Genomic DNA, 24470 nt, shown 5'->3' on the forward strand with positions numbered 1-24470 from the left:
AACCCTGGCTTATATGAGTTACTGTGCTTTAAGAATTAATGCACAGGTAAAAGAAGGAATCCTCCCCTCCTCTGAATTCATTAAAATAAACAAACAAGCACAGCAAACAAACAAACCCCAAAGCCTTAATTATTTTCTAAACTTATTTTTTCAGTTATTACTAGCTGGAGTTAATTGTCTTGCCTAAACCAAAGCAGCAGCTGACAAGTCTGTATGTTTCTTTTAAGGCTAAGGAAAACTGAAGGATGTCTGAGGGTTGAGCTTTATTTAACACAGCTGCCCTTCAAGCCTTCCCATGCTGCTGCACATTTTACCACATTTCAGCCTTCCTGTGCACAGAACATGTGCCTCCCACCGGTGCTGCTCTCTCATATCACTCCCTAATGCAAATACTTCCTCTCATCCCTCCCTTTTTCCTGCTCCCTGGCACTCTCCCTGCAGTGGAATGTTTTAACTTCATAGAGCAGGATCATAGAATCAGAGATCATGGAATGGTTTGGGTTGGAAGAGACCTTAAAGCCCATCCCATTCCACCCCTGCCATGGCAGGGACCCCTCCCACTGTCCCAGGCTGCTCCAACCCCAATGTCCAAGCTGGCCTGGGACACTGCCAGGGATCCAGGGGCAGCCCCAGCTTGCTCTGGGCACCCTGTGGCCAGGCCTTCCACCCCTTCACAGCCAGAAATTTCTTCCTAATATCTGATCCAAATCTACCCTCTTTCAGTTCAAAGCCATCCTCCCCCATTGCTGTCATCACCAGCCTTTGTAAAAAATCTCTTTCCCATTTTCCTCTAGGGCCCCTTTAGGTACAGTCACAATTATCAATTAAATAGTTTTGATTGCCTTGAATCACCTGAAGTCACTGTGTAACTCCAAGGTGCCAGTGGAGATAGAGGGAGTTTTTGCTCTACACTCAGAAAACTCAAGAAGAAGCTCCCCAAGAAAATAAAAGCTGCAACAGCCTGATTAATATTTTTTTAGAGCCAATATTTTACCTTTGAACTCTTACAGAAACCAAACAAAATCTCAACCCTACAGAAATTTTCTATTTTTTAGTCCAGGATAAAGGGAAAGCTTGTTGTTAGAAATGCAGCAGGAGCTAGAATTTTTATTTCAATGGGTCAAAATGCTACTTATATTTCCAAGGATATTTTTTGTCCTGTTCAAAAACAATGTACCAGCCAGGTGCCTTACTTTGGAAGGTGACTACTCTCATGTCACACTTTTCCCAGTCTACAGCTGCTCATATTCAGGTCTTTGGAATGTTTCTCACTTTGCTTCATGAGCAGCACCATAACTACAGCTGAGAGGTTTAACTATCTGAGAAATAAAGAAATAAATGACAAACCAATACTTTTCAACAGCAAAAGTGACCACTCCAGTGACCAGGTTCTTCTGCAGATATTGAGCATTCAGGATGTCTCTGCTGAACGTGCCTTCCCAAACTATTGGAGCCAGCCATGGTGTCAACACCAGCACATCCTGTCTCCTGCAGGGGTTGAGAATGAAGTTTAAATGCCAGGAAATTCATGAAGACAAACAAAATCTTCTTCAGCACAGATGTCTACCTCTGAGTTAATCACCCAGTCTCCTGTCAGCAAAATCTGAGCTATGAGCCCCCTTATCCTGGAGCAGACACCTGAAATAGGTGAACAGGTGTGTATCCTTGATTTTCACCCACCAGCTCCCAAGCTGTTCGGTGCTGTCACTCAGAGCCTGCTTTTCACAGTCCATCCATTCCTTAGCACAGAGCACAGCACATCCACCAGGCTGTCCCTTCTGCAGAGCTGGCAGTGTTCAGATGTGCAGCTCTGGATTCGTGTTTCTGTGACAGCAGCTGCACCACAGGTTCCTGATTGCCACCACAGATTTCTGATTGCACCACAGATTTCTGATTGCATCATGGTTTTCTGCTCCTTCTGCTCGTTATCTGTGTTGATGGAGGCTCCTCAGCTGGGCTGTTGATCTCCTCCCCTTTTGGAAAGAGCACTCCCTAATTCCTTTGGGATGATGGACAGGTATTTCCCTGATGCTTCCCAGGGTGTTGTTGACTGGTTTATCTCTGACACTCAGAAGAACATCCCCTTCCCACAGGACTGGAGTTTATAAGTTTAGAACTCTGCTGATAAGTTCAGCCAGGCTGCTTTCCTGAGCTCTGCTCTGTGCTGACCAGTCCCAGCTCTCCCAGCCTTGCCTGACATGCTCCAGCCCCTTCATGGTCCTTTGGTAAACTCTCTCCAGTATGTCCATACCTCTTTCATGACTTTTTAATTTTGTTTTTGTTTTTTACCTAGCACAAATGGCTCTATAATAGGCAATTGCAGAAAATATCCCAGTGACCTGAAATGTTCATTCCACAGCATTTACACATCATGTATGATGCTGACTGTTACCACTAAAAATAGCATCAGCCAAGGCCTCTTGGTTTTTTTGCTTCTGAGATGAATGGTGACAGAGAATGCAAAAAATGAATTACGATAAAATCAAACCAAAATATTTTTGACATTGACCACAATTTCTCAGTTTCCTTTCTGAAAGCAACAAACTAAAGATTCTTCATCTATGCATTTCTAATGGTTGCTGGAAGAGCTGCTTTTCTAGTTAGACATCCTTTCCTTTTATTCATTGCTCCCAGCTGTCCTGAGCTCTGTCTGTGTTCCTGAGAACAATGGGACATCAAGTTAATGAAGCCAGAGGAGTCACACTCACCATGGAAGCATCAGGGAGGTTTCATGTAAGTCTGTTTTTCTGCAAATGAGGGAGAAATAAAAGATACATAAATACATCATGGCACAGCAGTTTCAGATTTTCTGAGAGATGAGCCCCACAGGAGACTTTCTGTGTTTCAGCAGAGCTGCCCTGTGGTTCAGTGTCAGTGAATATCCAGTCAGACTCCACCACAATCACCATTATATTATTTATATTAGTTCATAAAATGTGAATTTAACAGACTACTCAGCTGGTGTAAGTAGAGCTGAATGCAAATTAATCAGTTTTAAAATTGTTTTCAATGTGTCTTTTTTCTATGGTGGATCTTTGGAAAATTCAGTTTTACTTCTATACAGTGAAAGCCTGGTCCAGTAAGACCCAACACCTTGCACAAAATTTATATTTTTCTGGCAGGTTTATGTCCATAGGACACAGAGCAGAGGTCACTGCTCTCCATTCTCATTGCTTATTCAGGTTCCTGTAGATGTGTCACTGAATGGGAACCCACCAGTCTTGATTCCTAGATTTTCCATCAGGAAAAACTGGTTCTGTAAAGAGGAAACACTTACTAAAAGTAACAGATTAAACAGACTAATGGAGGGAAATTAAAAGAATTACATATAGACAAAACCAGAAAGATATCTATCCACATTAAATTTTTTGGGGGTGGGGGATTGGTGGTGGGATGAAAATGCTGTCTCGTACTTTTAGTGTTTTAAATTTCAAATTAATTACAAAAATAATGTGTTGTTCTTTGTCATATTGATTTATTGGCATTAAAGTTTATTTCTCCCCTAGTCATATTTGCTAAACTCCTTAGAGCTGCATTTCTAGAGAATTGCACAACTGTGTATATTATAAAAGAAGTGATGAAGAGGGGAAACCCAAGTCAAAAAAGCAGTGGGGATAAGAAAAGTGTAATTCATAAGATAAAAAAAAAAAAAGTAAAATATGGTTCAGTTAAATGAAACTAAGCAACCCAGGAAGTTTCAGTCTGGTAAACTACCAGGTTAAACTCTTTCTTGATTCATTATCCAGAATCTGTTAGTTCTCATCAGGTTTGTGGACAGCACTAAACCAGAGGGAGCAGGCAATGTGCCAAAGGACCCACACTTTTTAATGAATACAGAGGAAGGCTGGGTGAGTTCCTTGTCCAAGAGCCCAGCTCTAGGTGCCCAGAGCAGGTGGGATTAAGCTGCATTTTCATTGCCTGATTCTGGGGGAGCTGCATCAATGGATTCACATTTGCCCATATTAAGTCTCTGGAATCTGAGCCTGCTGGGCACTGCAGGATGGTTTATATCAAAATGGAAATTAGCACTTCTAGGGCATTGATCTTGTGTTTCAGATTGAGTCTTTGCAGATGGTGTTGTCCTCATGGCCTGGAATGAGAGCATGCAGAATGAACTTACAGTCCTGAGTCCCCTCCAGGGGAGGCTGCCTGCTCCTGGTCCCTGCTGGGGGAGAAGGGGTGGTGGTACCTTGGACAGGATAAGAAAGCAGTGAGCCAATAAAACCAAAAATCAACCTCTCCTCCACTTCCTTTGTGACTGAAGCTATAAAACAAAGCTAACAGAGTTCACATTCATGGGATCAGCATGGTGATGAGGATTTGCAAATCTCAGCTGTTTCCAGACAGTGTTTAGCCTGAAGTTATCTGAAGATCTATTAACTCTGAGGACCTGGGAGTGATTTAATTTGCCTAAGAGTACTTGCACCAAATGAAATGTGTCTGCTTTACAGCAGAGCTTGGTCTCAGCTGATGCTGGAAACTGACTGTGCAGTTGTCTCTTGAAGCAAGGTGTTCACAGCATCACTTTGCTCTGGCCAGTACATGGGATCTCCTCTGATGTGAGCCTGACTGTAATTTTAAACAAAATTGTGAGCATTTGTGATGGATACTCTGCTGCAGAGAAAGTGTATGGGTGAAAAACTTGTCCCAATTCCTCTTGGAACAGATCTTCAACACTGTTCCAGCAAACTCTGAATGAACCCACCTGATCTGATTTCAGGCTGCAGAGCACTGAGCACTCACTGTGGAAGCCTTGCTGTGACAGACATGAGAGCCAGGGGAGACTCAAACCAACCATGGTGTGAATAAACACAGCTAAACCCACAGGTTCCAGCTCTGTGCCAGGATCCTTGTGCTGGTCTGGAGCACAGAGGGGTGGGATGTAAACATGAAAACATGAAAACAAACACTTGGGCTCACAGGAATATACAGAGACAATTAATCATACCTTTAGAATTTCACAGAAGAGTTAAAAGGTCCACACCTTGATTACTTTCATCTTTTGAATGTAAGAGGGGATTTTGAATTTAGCTTTGTGAAAATGCTAATATTATATCTGCAAAGGTATAGTTAGAGGAAACCTGTCTCAGTCTGGGCAATAGAAATATATGCTAATTGAGAACAATTATCAAAGGTTAAACACCCACCAGATTGCACCAGTGATTCCTGCTGTCACTAGAATAGCCAGCCCATGTAATTTTGTGATTCTCATGTCCTTAGTGCTGCAAAAAAGATTGTGAACTTGGATTGACAGTGAAGTGGAAAAAAACCCCAAAATAAATAAATCACAAAACTAAAAAGGCAGAAAATACTCTAGTTATTAGATATGAGTAAGTCTTTTGTTTTGCACTGCAGGTCTGGATATTATATGGAGAAAAAATAGATTTTCTAGATAGAAAGTTTTACATCTAGGTATTTATAATACATACTACATCTTTACGATACTACACACTGAGGTCTCACTTCAAAATAGTATAGTAAACCATTTTAAATTGTTCAAACCAACAATTCTCATTTCAGATTTTCTCTGAATTAGGTTATATTTTTTTCCCAACCAGTGCCCTCTCTGCTCCTTTTTTCTTTCTTTCTTTCTTTCTTCTTTCTTTCTTTCTTTCTTTTTCTTTCTTTCTTTTCTTTCTTTCTTTCTTTCTTTCTTTCTTTCTTTCTTTCTTTCTTCTTTCTTTCTCTTTCTTTCTTTCTTTCTTTCTTTCTTTCTTTCTTCTTTCTTTTCTTTCTTTCTTTTTCTTTCTTTCTTTCCTTCTTTCTTTCTTTCTCTCTTTCTCCATCTAGCTCTCCTTTTTGACCTCACTGCCTTGGATTCCTTTCTCCTCTGTCTCCCACTGCTGCAGTTCTCTTTCTTTCTAAGTTGAAGCTCACAATCCTTTCCTCTAGCTCAGCTTCCCCATCCATTCTGGGGCTGTTCCCAGCTCTGGTTCAGCCACATCCTCCTTTGTGCCAGCCTTCAGAAAAGACTCTCTGTAGGATTTTTTGGTCAGTATTACCATCCCCTGCTCCTCATCCTCTCCCCAGCTGTGCCCCCTCTCTCAGCCTGGCCCCATCCAGAGCACTCACCTGTGGTTCCTTCAGTGCCCAGCCCTCAGCAGCTCCTGCTCTGCTGGGCTCCCAGTGCTGCAGGAGCAGCACCAGCCCAGATCCTGCTGCTCCCCAGCCCTGTGTCAGCCCTGGGCTCGGGGCCAGGCAGGAGCCTCCTCCCAGCTCCTCACCTCTCGTGGGTGTGCTGGCAGCTGAGCAATGGGGAACAGCCAGGAGCCTGAGCAGCCCTTCCCTGACACTGCAAACCTTCATGGGGTACCTAAAAGCACAGGCCAGACAAAATCAAGGGAATCAAAAGCAGGAATATTTATTGAATTATTTATTTGAAGGGCAGACAAAGCCCCACCCAGGGGCTACGCTCAAAAATGGACCACAGGTCACAGGTTTTCATACTTTTATAAGTTTGGTCCATTTGCATGTTGGGGATTAATCTTCCAATTATAACTTCATTATAGGTAATGAAGTCATTTACCCCCAACTTTTGTTTACATTTCTTGGAGCCTGAGACAGTGAGGTGTCCTTGATTCCCAGGCCTAGAGAGGAATTGTTGTGTCTGACCAGAATAGGAAAGGAGCAGCTCACACTGGTATGGAGTTCAGAGTTCTACACTAAAGAATTGTAGGATTACAAATATGTGAACAATATAAAAGCTAAAATCCCAAGGCATCACAACACTGAGATTTCTGATGAGCAAGAAGGTGACTGCCTAAACTTCCAATGTGGAGATTTTTTTCTTTTTTGAATGTAGGTTTTTTTGTAAGAGTTGTCCTAGAGGCAAATATCTGTAATATAGACATTTCCAACCACACTGAAATGAAAGATCTTCTTATAGTCACAGGAGAGAAATAAACACTTTCAGGTAATTTCTAATTAATTTAATCTTAAAGGAGATCTTTAGATTCACCAGAGCTAAAGGATGCTTAAGAGAGCAACTCCACTGAGAGTTTATCTCCATTCACTTATGGAAAATACAGTTGTCTACAAAGAATTATTCAAGACCTACATAAGGTGATTCTGTTCTGTTGGTGCCTATCTGTTATAGGATGCTTTGTCCTACATGCCTAAAAACGAAGCTTACTCCTAATTAAAATGCTAGGAGGCAGAAAAGAGTACAAGAAATAATGAAATAGGTCAGCTGAAGAAAGGGTAGGTGAGTAGTAACAAGAAAATAAGGCATAAAAATGAAGGTTAGTAGTCGCATACACAAAATTATTTAAATGTTTTGCAGAGTTCTCTTGCACCTAGCATTATTACTGTTTACATCCCTGAAAGATCATTAATTTAACAGAATACTGAGAAGTAGGAAGAGGGGATGAGAATTAACAGGCCACAACTAGACTTACAAATACCCCAATACTTTTCCTAATTTCATCCTCCTGCTCTGGTTTGCAGGCACCCAAAATACTGTGTCCAAAACTGGTTCTTATTCATGACTTTAATTATGCTTGGTACAATTCTAAATGTCTATCCACAGTTTCAGCTGTTGACATGAATTTCATCAGAGCATCAATACAGACAGCAAACACAAAATCTGCCTTCAAGTGTGCTGTGAATAACAACCCCCTGTTGGAACCCTAAACCTGGGAGTTTTGAGCTTTCTGTGCTTGCTGTCACTGACCCCCAAAAGAACATTGCTTTTGACTTTGGGGCTTCCAAATTTGAGTGATGGAGTTGGAATCACTGGTGTGTAGTTAGAAGTGTGTAATATCACATGGTGAAGGGTTTGGAATTCAGGGTTTTAGAATGTGGGACAAGATGGAGGTTCTGGGGAGTTCTCTTTTTCTTCCTTCTTGTTCCTTCTTCATGATTTCAGGGAGTAGTTTTTGCCTGGATAGAAAGTACTGCAGTGTGGGTCACAGGTGTTTGGTTATTGGGTCAAAAGTATAAATAATATAAATGTTAGCTTTTAATTGGATAGTTTGCCTTTAAAAGACCTTCTAACTAGCTAGATTTACCTACATTTTTACTCACTTTTAGCTTGTTAGCTAGAAGTGCTGCAGAACTCTCTCTACTATGGAGAAGATTTAATAAACAACCAAGTCTGAACAAGAAAATCCATTTCCTGAGCATTCAATCCTGCCTTTGAGTGAAGGCAGAAGAAAAAAAGAACTTAGCCACTAATATATGGAGCCACTATTAAGGTGGTACTGCTATTATCCAATCCAAAAATCCATCCCTGATCAAATTTACCTGGTGTTAAACCCACAGGGTTGATTGCTGTAAACTCATCACATCACAGCATTTCCCCCAGCTCCTCCCCGTGCTCTGTCTCATGTTGCTGTGAACTCTTGGAGATTTCTCTTTGAAGTAACTCCAAGTTGTATTCCAGCCCAGAAAAGTGTGTTTTCAGTTCCATGAAACAGACTCTGTGAGTTCTGGGCTCTTTAACTCTGCATGAGGCATAAAGGTGTGTTTAATGGACAGCTCAAGATTTCCATGGATTAAGTTAGAAACTGAATTTATTGGCAAAAATCCATGCAGGCCTTCCTGAAAATAAAACAGCTATCTTCTGGAGTGCTTCACTGTATCCTTTTTGTTTTAGAATACCTTGAAATAAGGCCTGAAAATTCTGACTGCCTGCCTGGGTTACATTTATTTGCACTCTACCTCATATGAGAATCAGATTTCCAGAGATGAAGTCTGAACTTTTCCAAACAATGGATTCTCCAGCAGCATAAGTTGAAGTTCCTGTAGCCACACATAGATGTGTGGGATACGTCTGCTTTATTTTAACCCTCTGGAGAAGGGAATGGATTCTTAGTGCCTTGGGTATCCAGGGCATCTTCAGAGGTGTGGAATATCCCAGAAAATCCATGAATGAGGATCACTGAGCAGTGTTTGAGAGATGCACATTTTGGAAATTGAATCCCAAACAATTTGCTTACTTTTGAAGGAGGTGAAACACTGTTCAGACTCTTTCCTGTTGACTTTATTGGAGCTCAGTCCTGTAGCCCACACGTGGAAATCTGCACTATCCTCACTTGTATTTGAGTGTTCTCTCTGGGCTGTATCTCACCCTGAGCTGTAGGCACGTGCAGGGAGTTGGATTTCCCCTCTGAATGGTGTCTCTCACAACTAAAATATTACTGATACTTAATGCTTGGGTACTGCTTTCTCTGTGGAACCTCAAGTAATATTCAAGACCAGTGCAATAATTATTTAATGCATGAAGAAACTAAGTCACCACTAAGTGAAGAGTTTTATTGGTCAGAGCTACTCATCCTGAGTACTGATGCCTTGTCACATGGACAGCACTGACTTTGGAGAAAGAAAAAAAAAAAAGTATGAATAGTGCTACAATAGCTGGTTAGCACATAAAAAATTAACAAGCAAACACCAACCACCAGCAGAGCAACACCTTCTGTGAGGTTCAGAAAAGGAAGGAAATTTATTCCCTCTAATTCTGTTCCCAGTACTCTTGGGCTTTGAAGGATAATGTACTGAGAGAGATTTTTCCATCCTGGGAAATCTCAGCTCAGCTGAAGCCACAGAAGCCTGCAGGAACTGTTTTTGCTCACAGCTTTTTAGAAACCAGCCAGCTTCCAGCCCCTCAGAGAGAAGCAGAGAAGCAAAGGGTAAGGTTTTAGCTAAAGGAAGAGAGAAAGAAGCAGAGATACTGATCTCTTGCTCAAAGAGCATTTAATTTCTTTTTCTCTAGGTTTGTTAGAGGTGTTTCTTCTCATCTGATCTCACCTGAGCTCTGAGAATTCCAACGTAAGTTGTGAGTGTCATGGAAATGGCATTCCCAGTTCTTATCAGGAGCTGGACAAGGACAAGGCTTAAAAGTGAAAAGGAGTAAATTTAGATCAGATATTGGAAATAAAGCCTTCCCTGTGAGGGTGGGCAGGCCCTGGCACAGGGTGCCCTGAGCAGCTGTGGCTGTCCCTGGATCCCTGAAGTGTCCCAGGCCAGGCTGGACATTGGGGTTGGAGCAGCCTGGGACAGTGGGAGGTGTCCCTGCCACATCAGGGGTGGCACTGGCTGGGATTTAATGTCCCTTCCCAACCCAGCCCATCCTGGGATTCTGTGATTCTGTGATTCTGTGAGTAGTTTTCAAGAGAAACATGGAAATGTTTCCAAAGTGTGAGAGAGAAGAGAGGGGGATTGCTTGGAAAGGAAAACAGAGCTGGAATCAACAGATTAAAAGACTAGAAATATGGAAATTTCTTATTGTCCTTTATGTGCTTTTAAGAATCTTATGACCTCTGTTAGAGTGTAAGTTAAATATAACCTTTCCCTCACTCTCTCTCTGTGTTTCCTATGCAATAGCAGGACTTCTGAACATGTTTATGTGGTAAAAAAAATGCTTTTGTTTTCTACTTTTGGGAACTAGAATGTAAAAAACATTCAACATAATTTTAACCCTGGAAGCTGCGTTTTTGAAACACAGAATTTATCTTTCTGTGCCACCTGAGAGTAATCTGTTATTTAAAGACAGGTACCTGAAACACACCAATTAATCACCCTCTTCAAATTAAAGTAGTGCCAGTCAATATTCTACGGTACTATAAAGTAGATCTGGAATTTTTAAAGCCTACATTGGAATGAGGAACCATAAGTTTTCTTTTCTTTTTGATATCCTTTTAATTCAGGCACTTTTAAATTATGATTTGTATTCTATAGCATGCTAAATCACTTAAACTAGGGTTTTTCCTTGTACTGCTTGAATCTATACTGGAAAATGAGTTACCTGTCTTACCTGTCAGTACTTACCACAGCTTAAATCTCATGGAAAGTCATCCTTAGAAATAAAATTGTATTTAGTATTCGGTCACTTTATTATTTGGCACCAGTGCTATACTTGTAATGAAATATGTAAGTTATGTAATCAGATTGATTCTGCACAGATTATCCATGTGCAAGAGAGAAATCTAATTTGAAATAAATATTTTAAAAGTTGGAGACAAATAAATAATGATATCACAAAAATACATGTTTCTTTTTTTTCATAACATTAATGGATCATTTTTTCTTAATGTTTTATATGGAAAATATTTTGTGAATAACAAATACTGAACATCATTTTAGAAAGTCAGTTGAGTATTGGATAGGAATGTGCAGGAATAGGCAAAAATAATTGTTTGAAATCTCACCTAAGAAGTGGAAGAGGCATAAATATTGAACTTAAGTTGTTTTGTGAAAATCAAATTTAATTCTATCCATTAGTGCAGAAGAAAAATTATGGCTGGCTACTGCAATTTTTGTAGTCCATGTAAAAACCGTTTTTTTGGAGGGAGAAGTGGCTTATTTTAGTCAATCCATTGAAAATGAGAAAAATTTTCACATGCACAAAATTTCAAAAGAAAAAACCCAAATGCATATATCCCTTAACCCCAGAAAACTTATTTAAAGTGCTCTATGGGACAGAACAAACACTCATTTTCTTCTGCAAATATCCAAGAGTAAGGGAGACAGAAAAACAGCTCAAGCCAAGTTTGCTGTTCCTGAGTGCAGTGACTCAGCAAGGCTGTGCTTCTGTCTGGGGGTAGCTCAGAACTCTGCTCAAATACACATTTAATAATGTTGTCCCTCCCCCTCTGACTGTGTTTTTATTGAAGATAGGGGTAAGAACATCTGTGAAGAAATCAGTGAAGCCCAAATGTTTTCTTGGAGCCACCAATCGTGCTGTAGGACACAAAAAAATTCATAAGGAATGTCAATGAAAGAACTGGTGTGGAATCTCTAATTAAACTGTGTATTTGCAAGTCCAGTGTGATCTGCTTGGGGGAGATAATACAAAATGTTCCTTATTTCTTTCCTTTTCCCTCCTCACACATTCCAGGCCTTCAAGGTCATCATGGTACAAGAAAATGTTACCCACATCCATGAGTTCATCCTCTTGGGATTCCCTGCCACTCCAGAGCTGCAGGCTCTGCTGTTTGTGATCTTCCTGGCCGTGTATCTGCTGACTGTCACTGAGAACCTCGTTATCACGGTGTTAATTATAACCAACCCCCAGCTCCACAAGCCCATGTACTTTTTCCTGGGCCACCTAGCCTTCCTAGAGGCCTGCTACATTTCAGTCACCGTTCCCAAGCTGTTGGTCAGCTTTGTGGTGAGGAGTAAGAGCATTTCCTTCGCAGGCTGCATGGCCCAGCTGTACTTTTTCGTTGCCCTGGTGTGCACTGAGTGTGCCCTCCTGGCCGTGCTGGCCCTGGACCGCTGCGTGGCCATCTGCACCCCCCTGCACTACGCCCTCACCATGAGCCACAGGGCCTGCAGGCAGCTGGCCATGGGCTCTTGGCTGCTTGGCTTCCTGATAGCTCTGCTCAAGGTCTTCTTCATTTCCCAGCTCTCCTTCTGTGGCCCCAGAGTCATCAACCACTTCTACTGCGACATCAGCCCCTTGCTCAACCTCGCGTGCAGCGAGCGGCGCCTGGCCGAGCTCGTGGACTTCATCTCAGCCTTGCTCATTTTGCTGATCCCCCTCTCTGCCATCATCATTTCCTACACCTGCATCATCAGCACCATTCTGCTCATTCCCAAGGCCCAGAGCAGGAGGAAAGCCTTCTCCACCTGTGCTTCTCACCTGGCTGTGGTCATCATTTTCTTCTCAGCCACGCTCTTCATGTACGCCCGGCCCAGGAGCATCAACTCCTGGGATCTCAACAAGCTGGTTTCCATCATTTATACCATAATCACCCCAATGCTGAATCCATTCATTTACTGCCTGAGGAACAAGGAAATAAAGGACACTTTACTGAAGGTCTGGTGTAGCAGGGCTGCTCTCTCCAGAGTTGCTGCATCTGATCACTGATGTGATGCTTGGAAGATAATCTTCCAATTTTTGTCTGAATCCTATGGAAGTCTAATAAGATTTTTACTTTGATATAAATGATTTTTAGGGTCCTCTTTCAACATCAGTGTTTAACAATTCCTTTTCCCGAGTCAATCTGCATGTTCAGCTAAAATCTATGAATCTGTGTGAATGTAAAAGGTTTTTGTAACTGAACACATCATACATCATTCCCAGGCAGTAGAAAAGGCAATAAACATAACTGCCTTCTCTTACTGTATTTTTTGGTATGCATCAAAGAACAAAATTGCATTCTCATCTTGATCCAACTTAACATGAAACTAGGATTCAAGAACCTGAGGCACCAAATAAACAGTTACGTCAGCTTTCTTCACAGGAACAAGGATGGGAACTTCAGTAATTCATATAATTACACTCATTTTAGATAGCTGTGATAGCAGACCACAAACCACCAGTGAGAAGTTTCTTCTTTATTAACTTCAAATATAACTTTGGGAAGTAGCTCAGATTCAGAAAACAAACATTTACGTTTGGGGAAGAGGTTTATTTTGCATAGTTTAATTTCCATTTTAAATGCTAAATGAGCCTCCTGATTTTTAAATGTTATTTTCTTGTGGTCCTTCAACATTACATGAGGAGATATAAGCACTGAGAGAAGAATCAGTTGCCTAAACACAGATCTTTCCTAAAGTAACATTCCAAGGAGAGGGTCAGGATGAACTTTAAGGTAATTTAACACAGAGATGCAAAATCTTGCACCAGCAGGTCTGATGGTAAATGGTCCTTGACTCTGTTTGTTACCCAGGACTACATCAACATTCCTGTGTCCAGATTGGCACTTCCCACCACAAGAAGGACAAAATGCACAGTCCAGCAGAGAATTACCAAATGACAGAAGGGTGGGACCACACAGCAGACACAGAGAGACAGATGGAAGCTGTTTTTAAGTGTGGAAAAGAGAATGTTGAGGAGGTGTTTAGCTGCAGTCAGGACTGAAGAGTGTTATAGAAGAGATAGAGGCAGTTCTTAATTGTGCATGCTTGAAAAGACAAAAGCAACAGGAACTTGTTCCAACAAATTAAATTCAGATAAGATAGTCCAAAAAAGTAAAAAATCAAACAAAATCAATCAGAGTGATGAAGCACTACAACACAGTAGTAGGTAATGAAATCTCTGTCCTTAGAGCTTTCCAAAGCTTGACCTGACAAGTCCCTGAAAAACCTGAAATGTGTTTGTGACAGCAGAGTGAGTTAAAATATTCTGGAAGCAAAGATCTGTCCTTCCAACCCAAGTTTTTGTATGATTCTTTGATAGAAAAGCCTGTGGCATCTCAAACTGCAACAGAAATTGATGTTTAGGGAAGTGAATCTGGCTGTAGGTACCCACTGAGTAGATTTCAACATATGAGCAATATGTTCAATCCTATCCAGGGAATAGATGCTCTCCAGTATATCCACATCACTTTTCCACTGGGGAGCCAAGAACTGGATGCATTACTCCAGATGTGAATATATGTATTTATAATTTGACTTCCCTTTTATAGCATAACTCCCCCCATGTCTCTATGGCACCAGATGTGGCTTGGTCTAGCTGAGAGCTGAAAATGTCAGAGGTACTAAGATTTATTCAGTACCTCTCTGTTTAAGCACTGTTCTGACCTCACATCATCTAATATCCTCAACAGCAGCTGCTGAGTTGCAAATCATTGTCTTTGTCCCTTTTTATAGCTTGTCCCTGTCAGGCCACAGCACAGCCTCCAGTAGCTCACATTGAACAAACCCAGCTACATAAACTTCTTTCCATGGTGCATGTACCCTGAGTCATGTCTTCACATCTTAGCAGGCTTTAGTAAGCACCTCTCTAGTTTATCCACGTTTTCTTTGAACTGCAGGGATCCCAGAATTGGTCCATGGTAGTTGGACCCTCACCTAACAGAAATGAGGTAAGAACTAACACTTGTGCTTCTGACAACACTACTCTCACTTCTCTATGCACTTACATTATTTTAATTTATATTATTTTAGAGTTGTCTTCTTCATCAGATGCCCTCACATTCCTGAGCATGCACATATGGCTTTGGTTGGTAGTTAGAATTCAACCAGCATACATAAGGTATGCCAAATGTCACTAGATTCTTCCATATTTGCAAAAGAAATCAAATTGTATGCTCCAACAGCCAAATAGCTTCTGTCACTCCAGCTCTCCTAGATGCTCAATTCCCATTATTCTCACTGTATGAATGTAATTTTAACCATGGGTCTGGCTTGAGTAAGATATCTGGCTGACATGAGACCACTGGAGGGTGATTTTTCAAGCAGCTGACTCCAGGGACTGCTCCCACCTGCAGAGTGGAGGGGACCAGACCAGGTTTTGTACTCTTCATGCTACAGAATCCTGCAGCAGCACCTCAGCCCTGTTTGGGAGGCAGCTGACCTCATCAGGTAACAGATCAATATGATCTCTGATCCTCCTTTTGCTCTGAACATATTTGCACTGCACTCCACAATTCAGAAAAATGTGTATTTGTGTGTCTGAAGATTGTGCAGGTAACTCCAATGTGGGTGAAACTTCTCACTCCAAAAGTGATTACCAGTTAAGGCTACAGATTTAGATTAGGGCACTAAAATATTTTTCTAGATTACCTTTTGGTAAAAGACTGCTACATCCTCTGCCTCAGGGTATGTTTTCATTTTCCTCTGCCCTATAAAAATCAGTAGACACTAGATGGTGTTTTTTCATTGTTCAGTGTCTCAGAAAAAAAATCTGCAGAGTTTCTTCTACTCTACATGGAATCACAGAGGAAATAATAACACCCCTCCTCTTTCTGTGATTGCTTCCATTGGGAGGCTAACTATAATTTCTGAATCAGATCTCATGAGACACAAAGGGAAATAAAGTGTCGATTTATTTGTGCTGGTATAAATCACACAACTGACATATCAGTCTACCCTTCATCTGTACTCTACTGATCATATTCTCCAGGATCAACTAAGGCAGTGGATTCCCACTACAGAAGGTTGAGAACAGTTTTGTTTTTAATAGCACAGGCATTCTTATTTTTGAAGGATTAATCTGAGTTTAGCTGCAAACAAACCAGACCCAGAATTAGAATTTGCTTGCACTTATGCTGTATCTGGGGTGCTATGGGTACCATCTCAATAGACTTTGTGTAGATGTAAGTGTGCTCAGAGCCAGATATAGAAACCTCTAGTGGACTCCTTCAGATGTGTTTAGAGGGACATTTTATTATCAAAATGCATATATCCTAGTGGTACTTCACTAGGATACTAGGTACTGGTATCTAGGTAGTAGATACTAGGTACTTCACTTCATGGAATATATATGATGTAACTTAAGAAATGTTTAGATGTAGAAACTGAAGCATTGGAAATGTGAATATCTATCTATAAGCTGTCATTTCTCTGAACTGGCTGGATAGTATATTAGCATCATTCATCATTTGCCTTAGATCAGACAAGATTTGTAATGCATTTTTATCCCTATGAAATGTAAATTTATAAGCATGTTTTACTTTTAAAAATGAAAAATTCTGATTTGAGCAGACAACTTTCACAAAGTTAATTACTAAAAACCCAGCAACAAAATGTCTGAGCTTTTACAGTGTCTTTAAGTGGTGGTGTAACCTATGGCTATGAATTTAAGCCTGTGTAGTTAGGTGTCATTGTATTAATTTATTGCAGGTGGATAAGGTTCATCTTCCTTCTACAGAATGGGTGGGAGGAATGAAACCAAAATCATGTATTTCATTCTCCTGGGTTTTCCCACCACTGGTGAACTGCAGCTGCTTCTCTTCTCTGCTTTACTTCTGATTTATTTATTAACTGTGTTGGAAAATCTCCTTATCATTCTCATCATCCAAAAAAACCACAGCCTGCAAAATCCCATGTATTTATTCCTAGGGAATCTGTCTTTCTTAGAGATCTGCTATGTTTCTGTCATTGAGCCAAAGATGATCACAGATGTCCTGTCTCATGACAAACGTATCTCACTGCAGGGCTGCATGGCACAGCTGCATTTCTTTGTGACTTTGGTTTGCACTGAGTATGTTCTGCTAGCTGTCATGGCCTGTGACCGCTTCCTGGCCATATGCAAACCTCTCAGGTATCCCCTCATCATGAGGCACAAGTTCTGTGCCCAGCTGGTAGCTGGCTGTTGGATGTGTGGTTTGACCACTTCTTCCATCAAGCTGAGCTTTATAGCCCGCCTCTCCTTCTGTGATGTGGACAAAATCAATCATTATTTCTGTGATATTTCCCCCCTGCTGAATATCTCCTGCAGCGATTCCTCTTTGGCTGAGCTAGCAGACTTCATCCTGGCTCTGCTGGTTATCATGGTGCCTCTGTGCTTTGTGGTGGCCTCCTATGTTTGCATCCTGATCACTGTGTTGAAGATTCCTTCTTCTCAGGGGAGGCAAAAGGCCTTTTCCACCTGCAGCTCCCACCTGACCGTGGTGATTTTGTTCTACTCCACCACTCTCTTCACTTACTCCCGCCCTAAGCTCATGTACACCTACCGTGCCAACAAGCTGGTGTCAGTCCTGTACACCGTGGTTGTGCCACTTCTGAATCCTCTCATATATTGTCTTAGAAACAAAGAAGTCAGGTTTGCCATCAGAAGGACTTTTACTTGCAGATGACACACCAAAGAAATCAACTGAGGAGTCCCAGAGAAGGGGGGCTTTGCTCATGAAGATCAACTGGCAGTGCTGATGAGCTTAAGCCAGGAGGTCCAGACCTTAATCCATGCCAAACTCTCCTATTCACTCATATCTACTGAACTAAACTTTGATATATCTAAGTTAGATCTGTGTATATACTATGGTTTTGACTCAAGATGTGTGGGTTTGGGGCTTTTTTCTTGTTTTCCCCCTAAGAATCTATGCTGTCACCCTCTCTTAAAAGTCTCCAGCTGAATGACTGCTATGTTTTTAAGGATGTTTGGAAATGCTAGAAAATTAACCCCATATTTGTTTGCCCTAGATGGAATAGAGTCCAGAAAACCTTGTAAAATGTGTGTGAAAATCAGCTATCTATGTGTGATTTATTTAGTCCCAGATTTTGTTATTATCCCTTGAAAGAAATAGGCAGCAGAAAAGGATGGGTAATTCTAACATTCGTAAGTGTAGGATAAAAGGAACCATGCTCTGAAGAAGAAAATTTTTCTAATATGGCATTAGAGAAAGTATAATGTGAGTAGCCTGTGGTATTCACATGGTACAGCTGCATTGTCACTGTCTCAACTCTTCACAACAGAACCAAGGTACCCTAAATAAATTCATTGCACACCAAATAATGTCTTCCATGAAGAAATTCAGACATGCCTGAAAGGATAAATCACTTCAGTATTCCCTTCAGGCTGCACGAGCCTTGGATCCAGCAGCATTTCATCATTGCTGTCATGCAGGAGTCTGGAAACACAGCTGGTGAATCTGAGCTAAACACGGATTGTCTGAGAAAATCTGATTATCAATCAGAAATGAAATGGTGCCTCTAAGAAAACTGCTCTGTGTTCAGACTATCACAGTGCTTCAGAACTTTCAATATTCTGTAATAAACAAATAAATAAATCTGTCAGCAGAGTGCATCTCCATGTGACCATATTAAATCTGGGTTTGAGTTTATGACTCATGGTATCTGATATTCTGTGCTCTGTACTGGCATACTGACTCCTCCAGTGTTGCAGATGAAACATTCAGCTTTCCAGGGAAGAAACCTGGAAGAAACTTGTCTGTGCAAACTGTGCCATGTATTGCCAGCTGTTTCAAACAAGGCCTTTGTGAGGACTTGAACACAGTGTTAAGGAGAGATGTCAGGAACAGCTTGAAGTTAACCACAGTGGGCAGCTCTCACCAGAAATGCAGGGTGCTGGCTGCAATCCAGGTATTAGCAGAAAATCTGCTAGGAAAAAACAGGTAATTGACACAACATGAATATACATTACAATATGAACCACTGTAAAGGCACAAAAAAAAATCCAGTAGTTCTTTAGATTTGTATTAAAAATCAAGAACCACAGATACAGTTAGATATAAATTTTGCTCAAAAAACATAAAGTTTATCCATGGCTATTTAGACATCTAAGCAAACTGCTCTCAGCTCCTTTACTACTCATGGATATGGATTATCACTCTCTAATATGTTATTTATCTATAACATGCTTTTATGTTCAGCCATCTCCAAGAAAATGGGGATCACACCTAACAGTTACTTGGGAAGAGACATCCCTTTCTCCTTTTTCCTGCAGTTTTTATTCCTGAGCATGATGCCACATGGTCTGGGATGTCTCTCTGGTCAGCTGGAGTCAGCTGTCCCAGCTGTGTCCCCTCACAGCCCCTTCTTGCTCCCTCCCAGCCTGTGCCAGCACTGTTCAGCAATAACTGAAGCATTCCTGTGTTCTCAATATGGTTTCCATCACAAATCCAGAGTTCAGTGCCACACAAGCAACAGTGAAGTAATTTAACTCTATCCAAGCCAAAATCTGTACAGCATCAGGCTTATTTAATTCTTATTAATATATTATAAATATATTAAACTACTGATACACCAATAATTACCTAATCTATTTCTTCTCTTATTTCAGTTTTTCATATACAAAATGCAAACCATAGCATTTCAGTAATCCTTAGTGAGGTTTTCATTGAAATTTTGCAAGTTTTACTTTTAATACAGCGATTTGGCTACACATGTTGACTGGTTGTAAAGCACTGATCTGAAGTGATTTTTTAAAAATAATGTCAGGAAAATCCTTCAAATGCACTGTGAAGAGGATTATCATCCAATTACTATGGGGTTTATGTACACTAGTAATAATGTTGTTAGAAAACAAATAATTCATAACCTATTTAACAGTTCCTAAGTTAAGGAGAGAACACAGAGAAGTGTTACACAAATCCAAACCTTATAAGAATGTAAGTTCTCTCTTGCATCTAAGTTTATTTCTGGAAGTTTTCCTAATAAACACTTTTGTAAATTCACGTTTGGGTGCCTTTAAAACACTGTAAATAAATCACTACCCACAAGTAAAGCAGGTAAGACTAAGTCCAATCTTAACTTTTGAGAAACTTTCCTTCTCTCTTAATCTTACTCTCCATCTCTGGCAGCTGATAAGAATGTATGCAAATATAAGATAGTCTGGGTTTAGAAGATACTGATCTATTGTGAGTCACAAAATTTGGGAAGCCATTATATCAAGAACCAAACCATCTATTTCATGTAGATTTATTTCAAACCACATGCCAAAACAAAGAAAATTTAATATAGTCTGTAGGTAAATGTCATGCTCCTGTGCTGAGAGGAATGCAAGTTTCCTTTTTGAAAAACAGCCACGTCCTCAGGTGGTGGGTATCCTGAGATACCCAAACAGGAGTTGGGAGATGCTTTTTCCCTTCCTGGAGTGGTTGTTGCACTCCAGAGCAGTACTCCCTTCGAGGCTGGACCCTCACCTGAATCACACTTCTAAATTTCAGATGGTGAGTGCACTGTCCCTGCCAGTCAGAGAACAGAACACATTTAGTGAAATCCTGTTTTTGTTTAGAGAGGAGAAGCGTTATTGCTTGGGGAGAAGGCAGCAGTGTCTATTTTGATAATCTGGAAGGAGCAGATTCTAATGGCTAATGAGGTATTGATTAGGTCCACAGTGTTTTGCTCAGCAGAAAGAAATCTGCTAGGGGCAGGAAGGGTTCTGCATAAGAAACAATGAAAAGTAGGGGTAGAGGACACAGAAACAGCTTTACACTTCAGTGTTTGTGGTTTATTCCTAGTTATTTTATTCCTTTACTCCTTGTGTTTTTCTTCTTTAGCAGGCAAAGGAAAATGGCACAAGGGAAAAATATCTCATTTGAGCTTCAGATGTCTGCTGTGAAGGTCCAGGATCTGGGAACTGAATCCCTGGTGTTTTTGTGTACACCTATTAAAGTATATACAAGCAACATGCTAAGGAGAATGCCCTTGGAACCAGTCAGATGAAAGGCCAGTGGTGTATTGGTTATAAGGGACTACTGAAAAATCAGCTGAGTAGAAAAAATGTTTAGGATTTTTTGGCAATGTGTTCAAGAAACCTGAATTCCAAAAAACCAAACCTGCCTTTAATGCCCTCATTTCAAGGTATGTGTATTGTGGTGTGTGAAATCTGAGCTTGGCTTTGTTAAATTTAGTGACAGAACTGGACTAAAAATTGTTGTAATTGTATAAAAATTTCTCTTTTTTTCATTATATAGCATGCAGGCTTATGAGTACAGTTAGTTCTTCTGGAAATTAATGACATGAACAGGAATTTAATGTATCTGCATTCTAGACTTTCTGTTTGATCAACCAAGAGACTTCTCAGGTGAACCAAAAAACCTTCCCCTCTCACTGGCTAAAAAAGTATCTCCAGCATCGTCATTCTTAGCTGAGGTTTTTGTTAGCCTCTTTAAAAAGCATTTACTTCAAGCAGTAGTAACTGTTATTTCAACTGAACAGTTTTGGATAGGATGTAGGATATCCTTCAATGGACAATATGTTTAATTATCATGTAATTATTTCATAAGCTTAATCTATTACACTTAAATCATTGATGCTTACACATAAATTCAGATTAAAAATAAGAATTTTAAAATAAGAATTTAAAAATAAGGTCAATGATGCAAGCCAAGACCCCACATCTGTTATATGGCTGACCATAATGACACATGATTTTGATGTTTAATTTACATTATTGTGAGCAAAAGTATATCCTTTTTTTATTATTTTCTTCTGGCTAGCTTTATTCCATTTCTAACAAAGACAGCTACTTCTAAAGGACTGTTTTTCCCCTGTTTTGAACAGGTAGGGTGAGACTAGAAGAATCACAAAAGGAATTGTAAAAGCTGTAGACAAGAGGCTTGAAAAGGCTTAGACTGGATGCTTGACCTTGACTGCCTAAACCTGAGCTCTGCACACAAAAATCCCCAGGAAAACTAGCCAAAATATTTGATGAGCAAGGTTATGCAAAGAGAAATTCTTTCTCCAAATTTATTTCCCTTTCCTAAGACTCGTGGGTAAATAAGAACAAAGGATTAAATAGAACTTCTGAGGGTACCTAAAGCTGAGGCTGCATTTCAAGGACCATGGAGGGATAACTGAAGAAATGTGTTAAAAATTAATTCAATGCTTTTAAAAAATTACGTACATGCTGGTTAAGAAAAATTAGCTAATGGAAATGACAACAAACCAGACAAAATACCAGTAACTGCATGGGGACTGTCTGTCTCTTTCACTCAGCTTTTTACATCTTTTCACAGCTGGACTTCCCTTTAGAACAATGGAGAAGCCCAGAAAATCTTAAAACAAGATTCATACCTTTTACAGTAAATATTCTAAAGCTGGAGTATTTATCTCTGTCCACTGAATTTAAAGGCATCCAAACTATGAGTTCAAATGTAGGCATCAACTCACAGAATATATAGAATATATAGAATATATAGAATATATAGAATATATAGAATATATAGAATATATAGAATATATTCAATATATTCAATATATTCTATATATTCTATATATTCATAGGTGAGAGGACAACTACCCTATGAAAATAAAATTACTAAATAGAATTGAAAAGTAATTACTTGAAACATTCTGTCAATTAGTCAATTTTTTAACATACTATGTGAATTAATGTTTAAGTAGAGAAAACTTATTTCAGAAATCTCAACGTTTGAAGGGTTTTTTCCAAGGCTTTTTGCAGTTTCTCACATGAAAAAATGTGCGTTATTTAAAAGAATAGACTTGGGTTGGTTTTTTTTTTAAACAATTATCCACATTATTTTAATACATTTCTTGGCTTGTTTTCAATTGTTTTGCATCACCTGAAGAAGCACATTTCCTTGTTCATTTGTTTAGGGGAGAGCAGTCTTTTGTGGGTTAGTTGCCATCTTAGTATGAGACTTTTTTCTGCCCAATTAAATCTGAAATAGATTTAAATGTAGAATGAAATGTCTGTTTCTAGTTGGTGGTAAAGTTTATGAAATAATAGGTTGGATAAGCTGCATGCAGAATGCTTCTTTATACTGAAGATTAATTACAGGATTATTAGTTTGTAAATTATCCTGTAACAGTTGACAAAAGTCTACAGATATATCAATGAATTTTATACTTTTTCCCATCTGTCTCTCTATATTTAGTATTTCTCATGTTTCATATATCTCATTGTTTGTCTTATTCTTCTATAATTGCTTCTCTGGACAAACCATCTGCAATCTACTGCATCCTGATTTCCTTTTGGAACATCACCTGAAAGCAAGGATGGAAAACCACACCGGGATAAGTGAGTTCACTTTGGTTGGGTTCAAATCCCACCCAGGATCACAACTCCTCCTCTCTGTTCTCTTCTCCACCATGTACATTGTCACTGTAGTGGGAAACATCTGCATGATACTCATCATCAGGATGGACTCCAGCCTGCACACCCCAATGTACTTCTTCCTGGAGAACCTGTCCACCTTGGACATCTGCTATTCCTCTGTCATCACTCCCAGGGCAACACTGGCATTCTTACTGGGCAGGAGAAGCATTTCCTACAATGGCTGTGCCTCACAGATGTTCTTCTTCTCTCTCTTTGGCACGACAGAAGCGTTCTTCCTCGCCGTGATGGCTTACGATCGCTTCACTGCCATCTGCAACCCCCTGCTCTACCAAGTCATTATGAGCAGAAGGCTTTGTGTTCTCATGGTGGTGGGCTCTTATCTGTCAGGCTGCATCAACTGCACCATCCAGACAGGCTTCACGTTCAGCCTGTCCTTTTGTGGGCACACAGAAATCAACCACTTCTTCTGTGAGGTTGCTGCAGTGATCCACGCCTCCTGTTCCGACACTCTCGTCAATGAACTCGTCATGCTGGCCGTGTGTGGGTCAATCATTGTGGGCACTGCCTTGGTGGTTTTCATCTCCTATGGTTATATAATCATCACAATAGTCCAAATGCCTTCAGCTGAGAGCAGGCACAAGGCCTTCTCCACCTGCTCGTCTCACATGATAACAATCTGCTTGTTCTTTGGGACAGTGTTCTTCATGTATGCTCAGCCTGGAGCTGCAGCTTCACCCAGCAAAACCAACACCATCTCAATCTTCTACACTGTTGTTATTCCCATGCTAAACCCTTTCATTTACACCCTCCGAAACAGGGAGGTAAAAAGGTCTCTGAAAAAACAGTTAAAAAGGAAAGGGTATTTTTAGCCCCTTTACTGGAGCTGAGGATGAACACAGTGTCCAATTTGGTACAGATGCTTAGAATGCAAAATAAAGAACATCAGGACCTGCTTTCAAGAGTCTTTTGTGTTTCTAGGTGGTCAGTAAAAGCAGGAAATATAAACAAATCTATGAGAATCTAGTAATTGTTATTTCAACTAAACAATTTTTGATAGGATGTAGGATATCCTTCAATTGACAATATGTTAGATTTTTATGAAATTATTTCATAAGTTTACATCTGTTACACTTAAATCACTGATGCTTACACATAAAACCAGAATAAAAAGAATAATTCAAAAATAAGGTAAATTAAGTAAGCCAAAACCACACCTCTGTTAAATGGCTGATGACAGTGACACACAAATCTGACATTTTCTTTTACATTATTGTGGACAAAATTATCTCTTTTTTCTTATTCTTCTCTGGCTAGC

The 24470-nt window shown here is 40.1% G+C and overlaps 4 protein-coding genes across 6 annotated transcripts in view; 3 read left to right on the forward strand and 1 right to left on the reverse strand.

Moving 5' to 3' along the window:
* LOC117006695 (histo-blood group ABO system transferase 2-like) overlaps positions 1-9926 on the reverse strand; it is a 985927-nt gene extending 976001 nt beyond the window's left edge. The window contains exons 1-5 of one of the 3 annotated variants that reach the window (XM_033079254.1): positions 9748-9926; positions 5148-5222; positions 4121-4189; positions 2709-2747; positions 1354-1488 (exon numbers count right to left, since the gene is read on the reverse strand). In XM_033079254.1, coding sequence (XP_032935145.1) covers positions 1354-1488; positions 2709-2747; positions 4121-4189; positions 5148-5212 — 308 coding nt within the window. In that variant the 5' untranslated portion in view covers positions 5213-5222; positions 9748-9926. Of the gene's footprint in view, positions 1-1353; positions 1489-2708; positions 2748-4120; positions 4190-5147; positions 5223-6072; positions 6116-9747 lie in introns of those variants that run through there. The other 2 variants (XM_033079253.1, XM_033079257.1) reach the window with 2 other exon arrangements.
* A 1809-nt stretch (positions 9927-11735) lies between these two features.
* LOC117006694 (olfactory receptor 6B1-like) lies at positions 11736-12852 on the forward strand. Its single transcript, XM_033079252.1, has one exon. The coding sequence runs from the start codon at positions 11795-11797 to the stop codon at positions 12809-12811; it is 1017 nt and encodes a 338-aa protein (XP_032935143.1). The 5' UTR covers positions 11736-11794; the 3' UTR covers positions 12812-12852.
* Positions 12853-16248: 3396 nt separating this feature from the next.
* LOC117006520 (olfactory receptor 6Y1-like) lies at positions 16249-18738 on the forward strand. The gene has a single exon (XM_033079036.1). It carries the CDS (start codon positions 16542-16544, stop codon positions 17466-17468), a length of 927 nt encoding a protein of 308 aa, XP_032934927.1. The 5' UTR covers positions 16249-16541; the 3' UTR covers positions 17469-18738.
* A 1084-nt stretch (positions 18739-19822) lies between these two features.
* Positions 19823-24128, forward strand: LOC117006243 (olfactory receptor 12-like). The gene is made up of 2 exons (XM_033078617.1): positions 19823-20934; positions 23094-24128. Exon 2 carries the CDS (start codon positions 23095-23097, stop codon positions 24022-24024), a length of 930 nt encoding a protein of 309 aa, XP_032934508.1. The 5' UTR covers positions 19823-20934; position 23094; the 3' UTR covers positions 24025-24128.
* Positions 24129-24470: the final 342 nt, after the last annotated feature.

Source organism: Catharus ustulatus, chromosome 23, assembly GCF_009819885.2.
Source record: "Catharus ustulatus isolate bCatUst1 chromosome 23, bCatUst1.pri.v2, whole genome shotgun sequence".
Classification (NCBI taxonomy): domain Eukaryota; kingdom Metazoa; phylum Chordata; class Aves; order Passeriformes; family Turdidae; genus Catharus; species Catharus ustulatus.

Coding starts and splice junctions, on each gene's coding strand:
- LOC117006694 (XM_033079252.1), top strand. CDS start 11,795: ATGTTCCTTATTTCTTTCCTTTTCCCTCCTCACACATTCCAGGCCTTC.
- LOC117006520 (XM_033079036.1), top strand. CDS start 16,542: ATGGGTGGGAGGAATGAAACCAAAATCATGTATTTCATTCTCCTGGGT.
- LOC117006243 (XM_033078617.1), top strand. CDS start 23,095: ATGGAAAACCACACCGGGATAAGTGAGTTCACTTTGGTTGGGTTCAAA.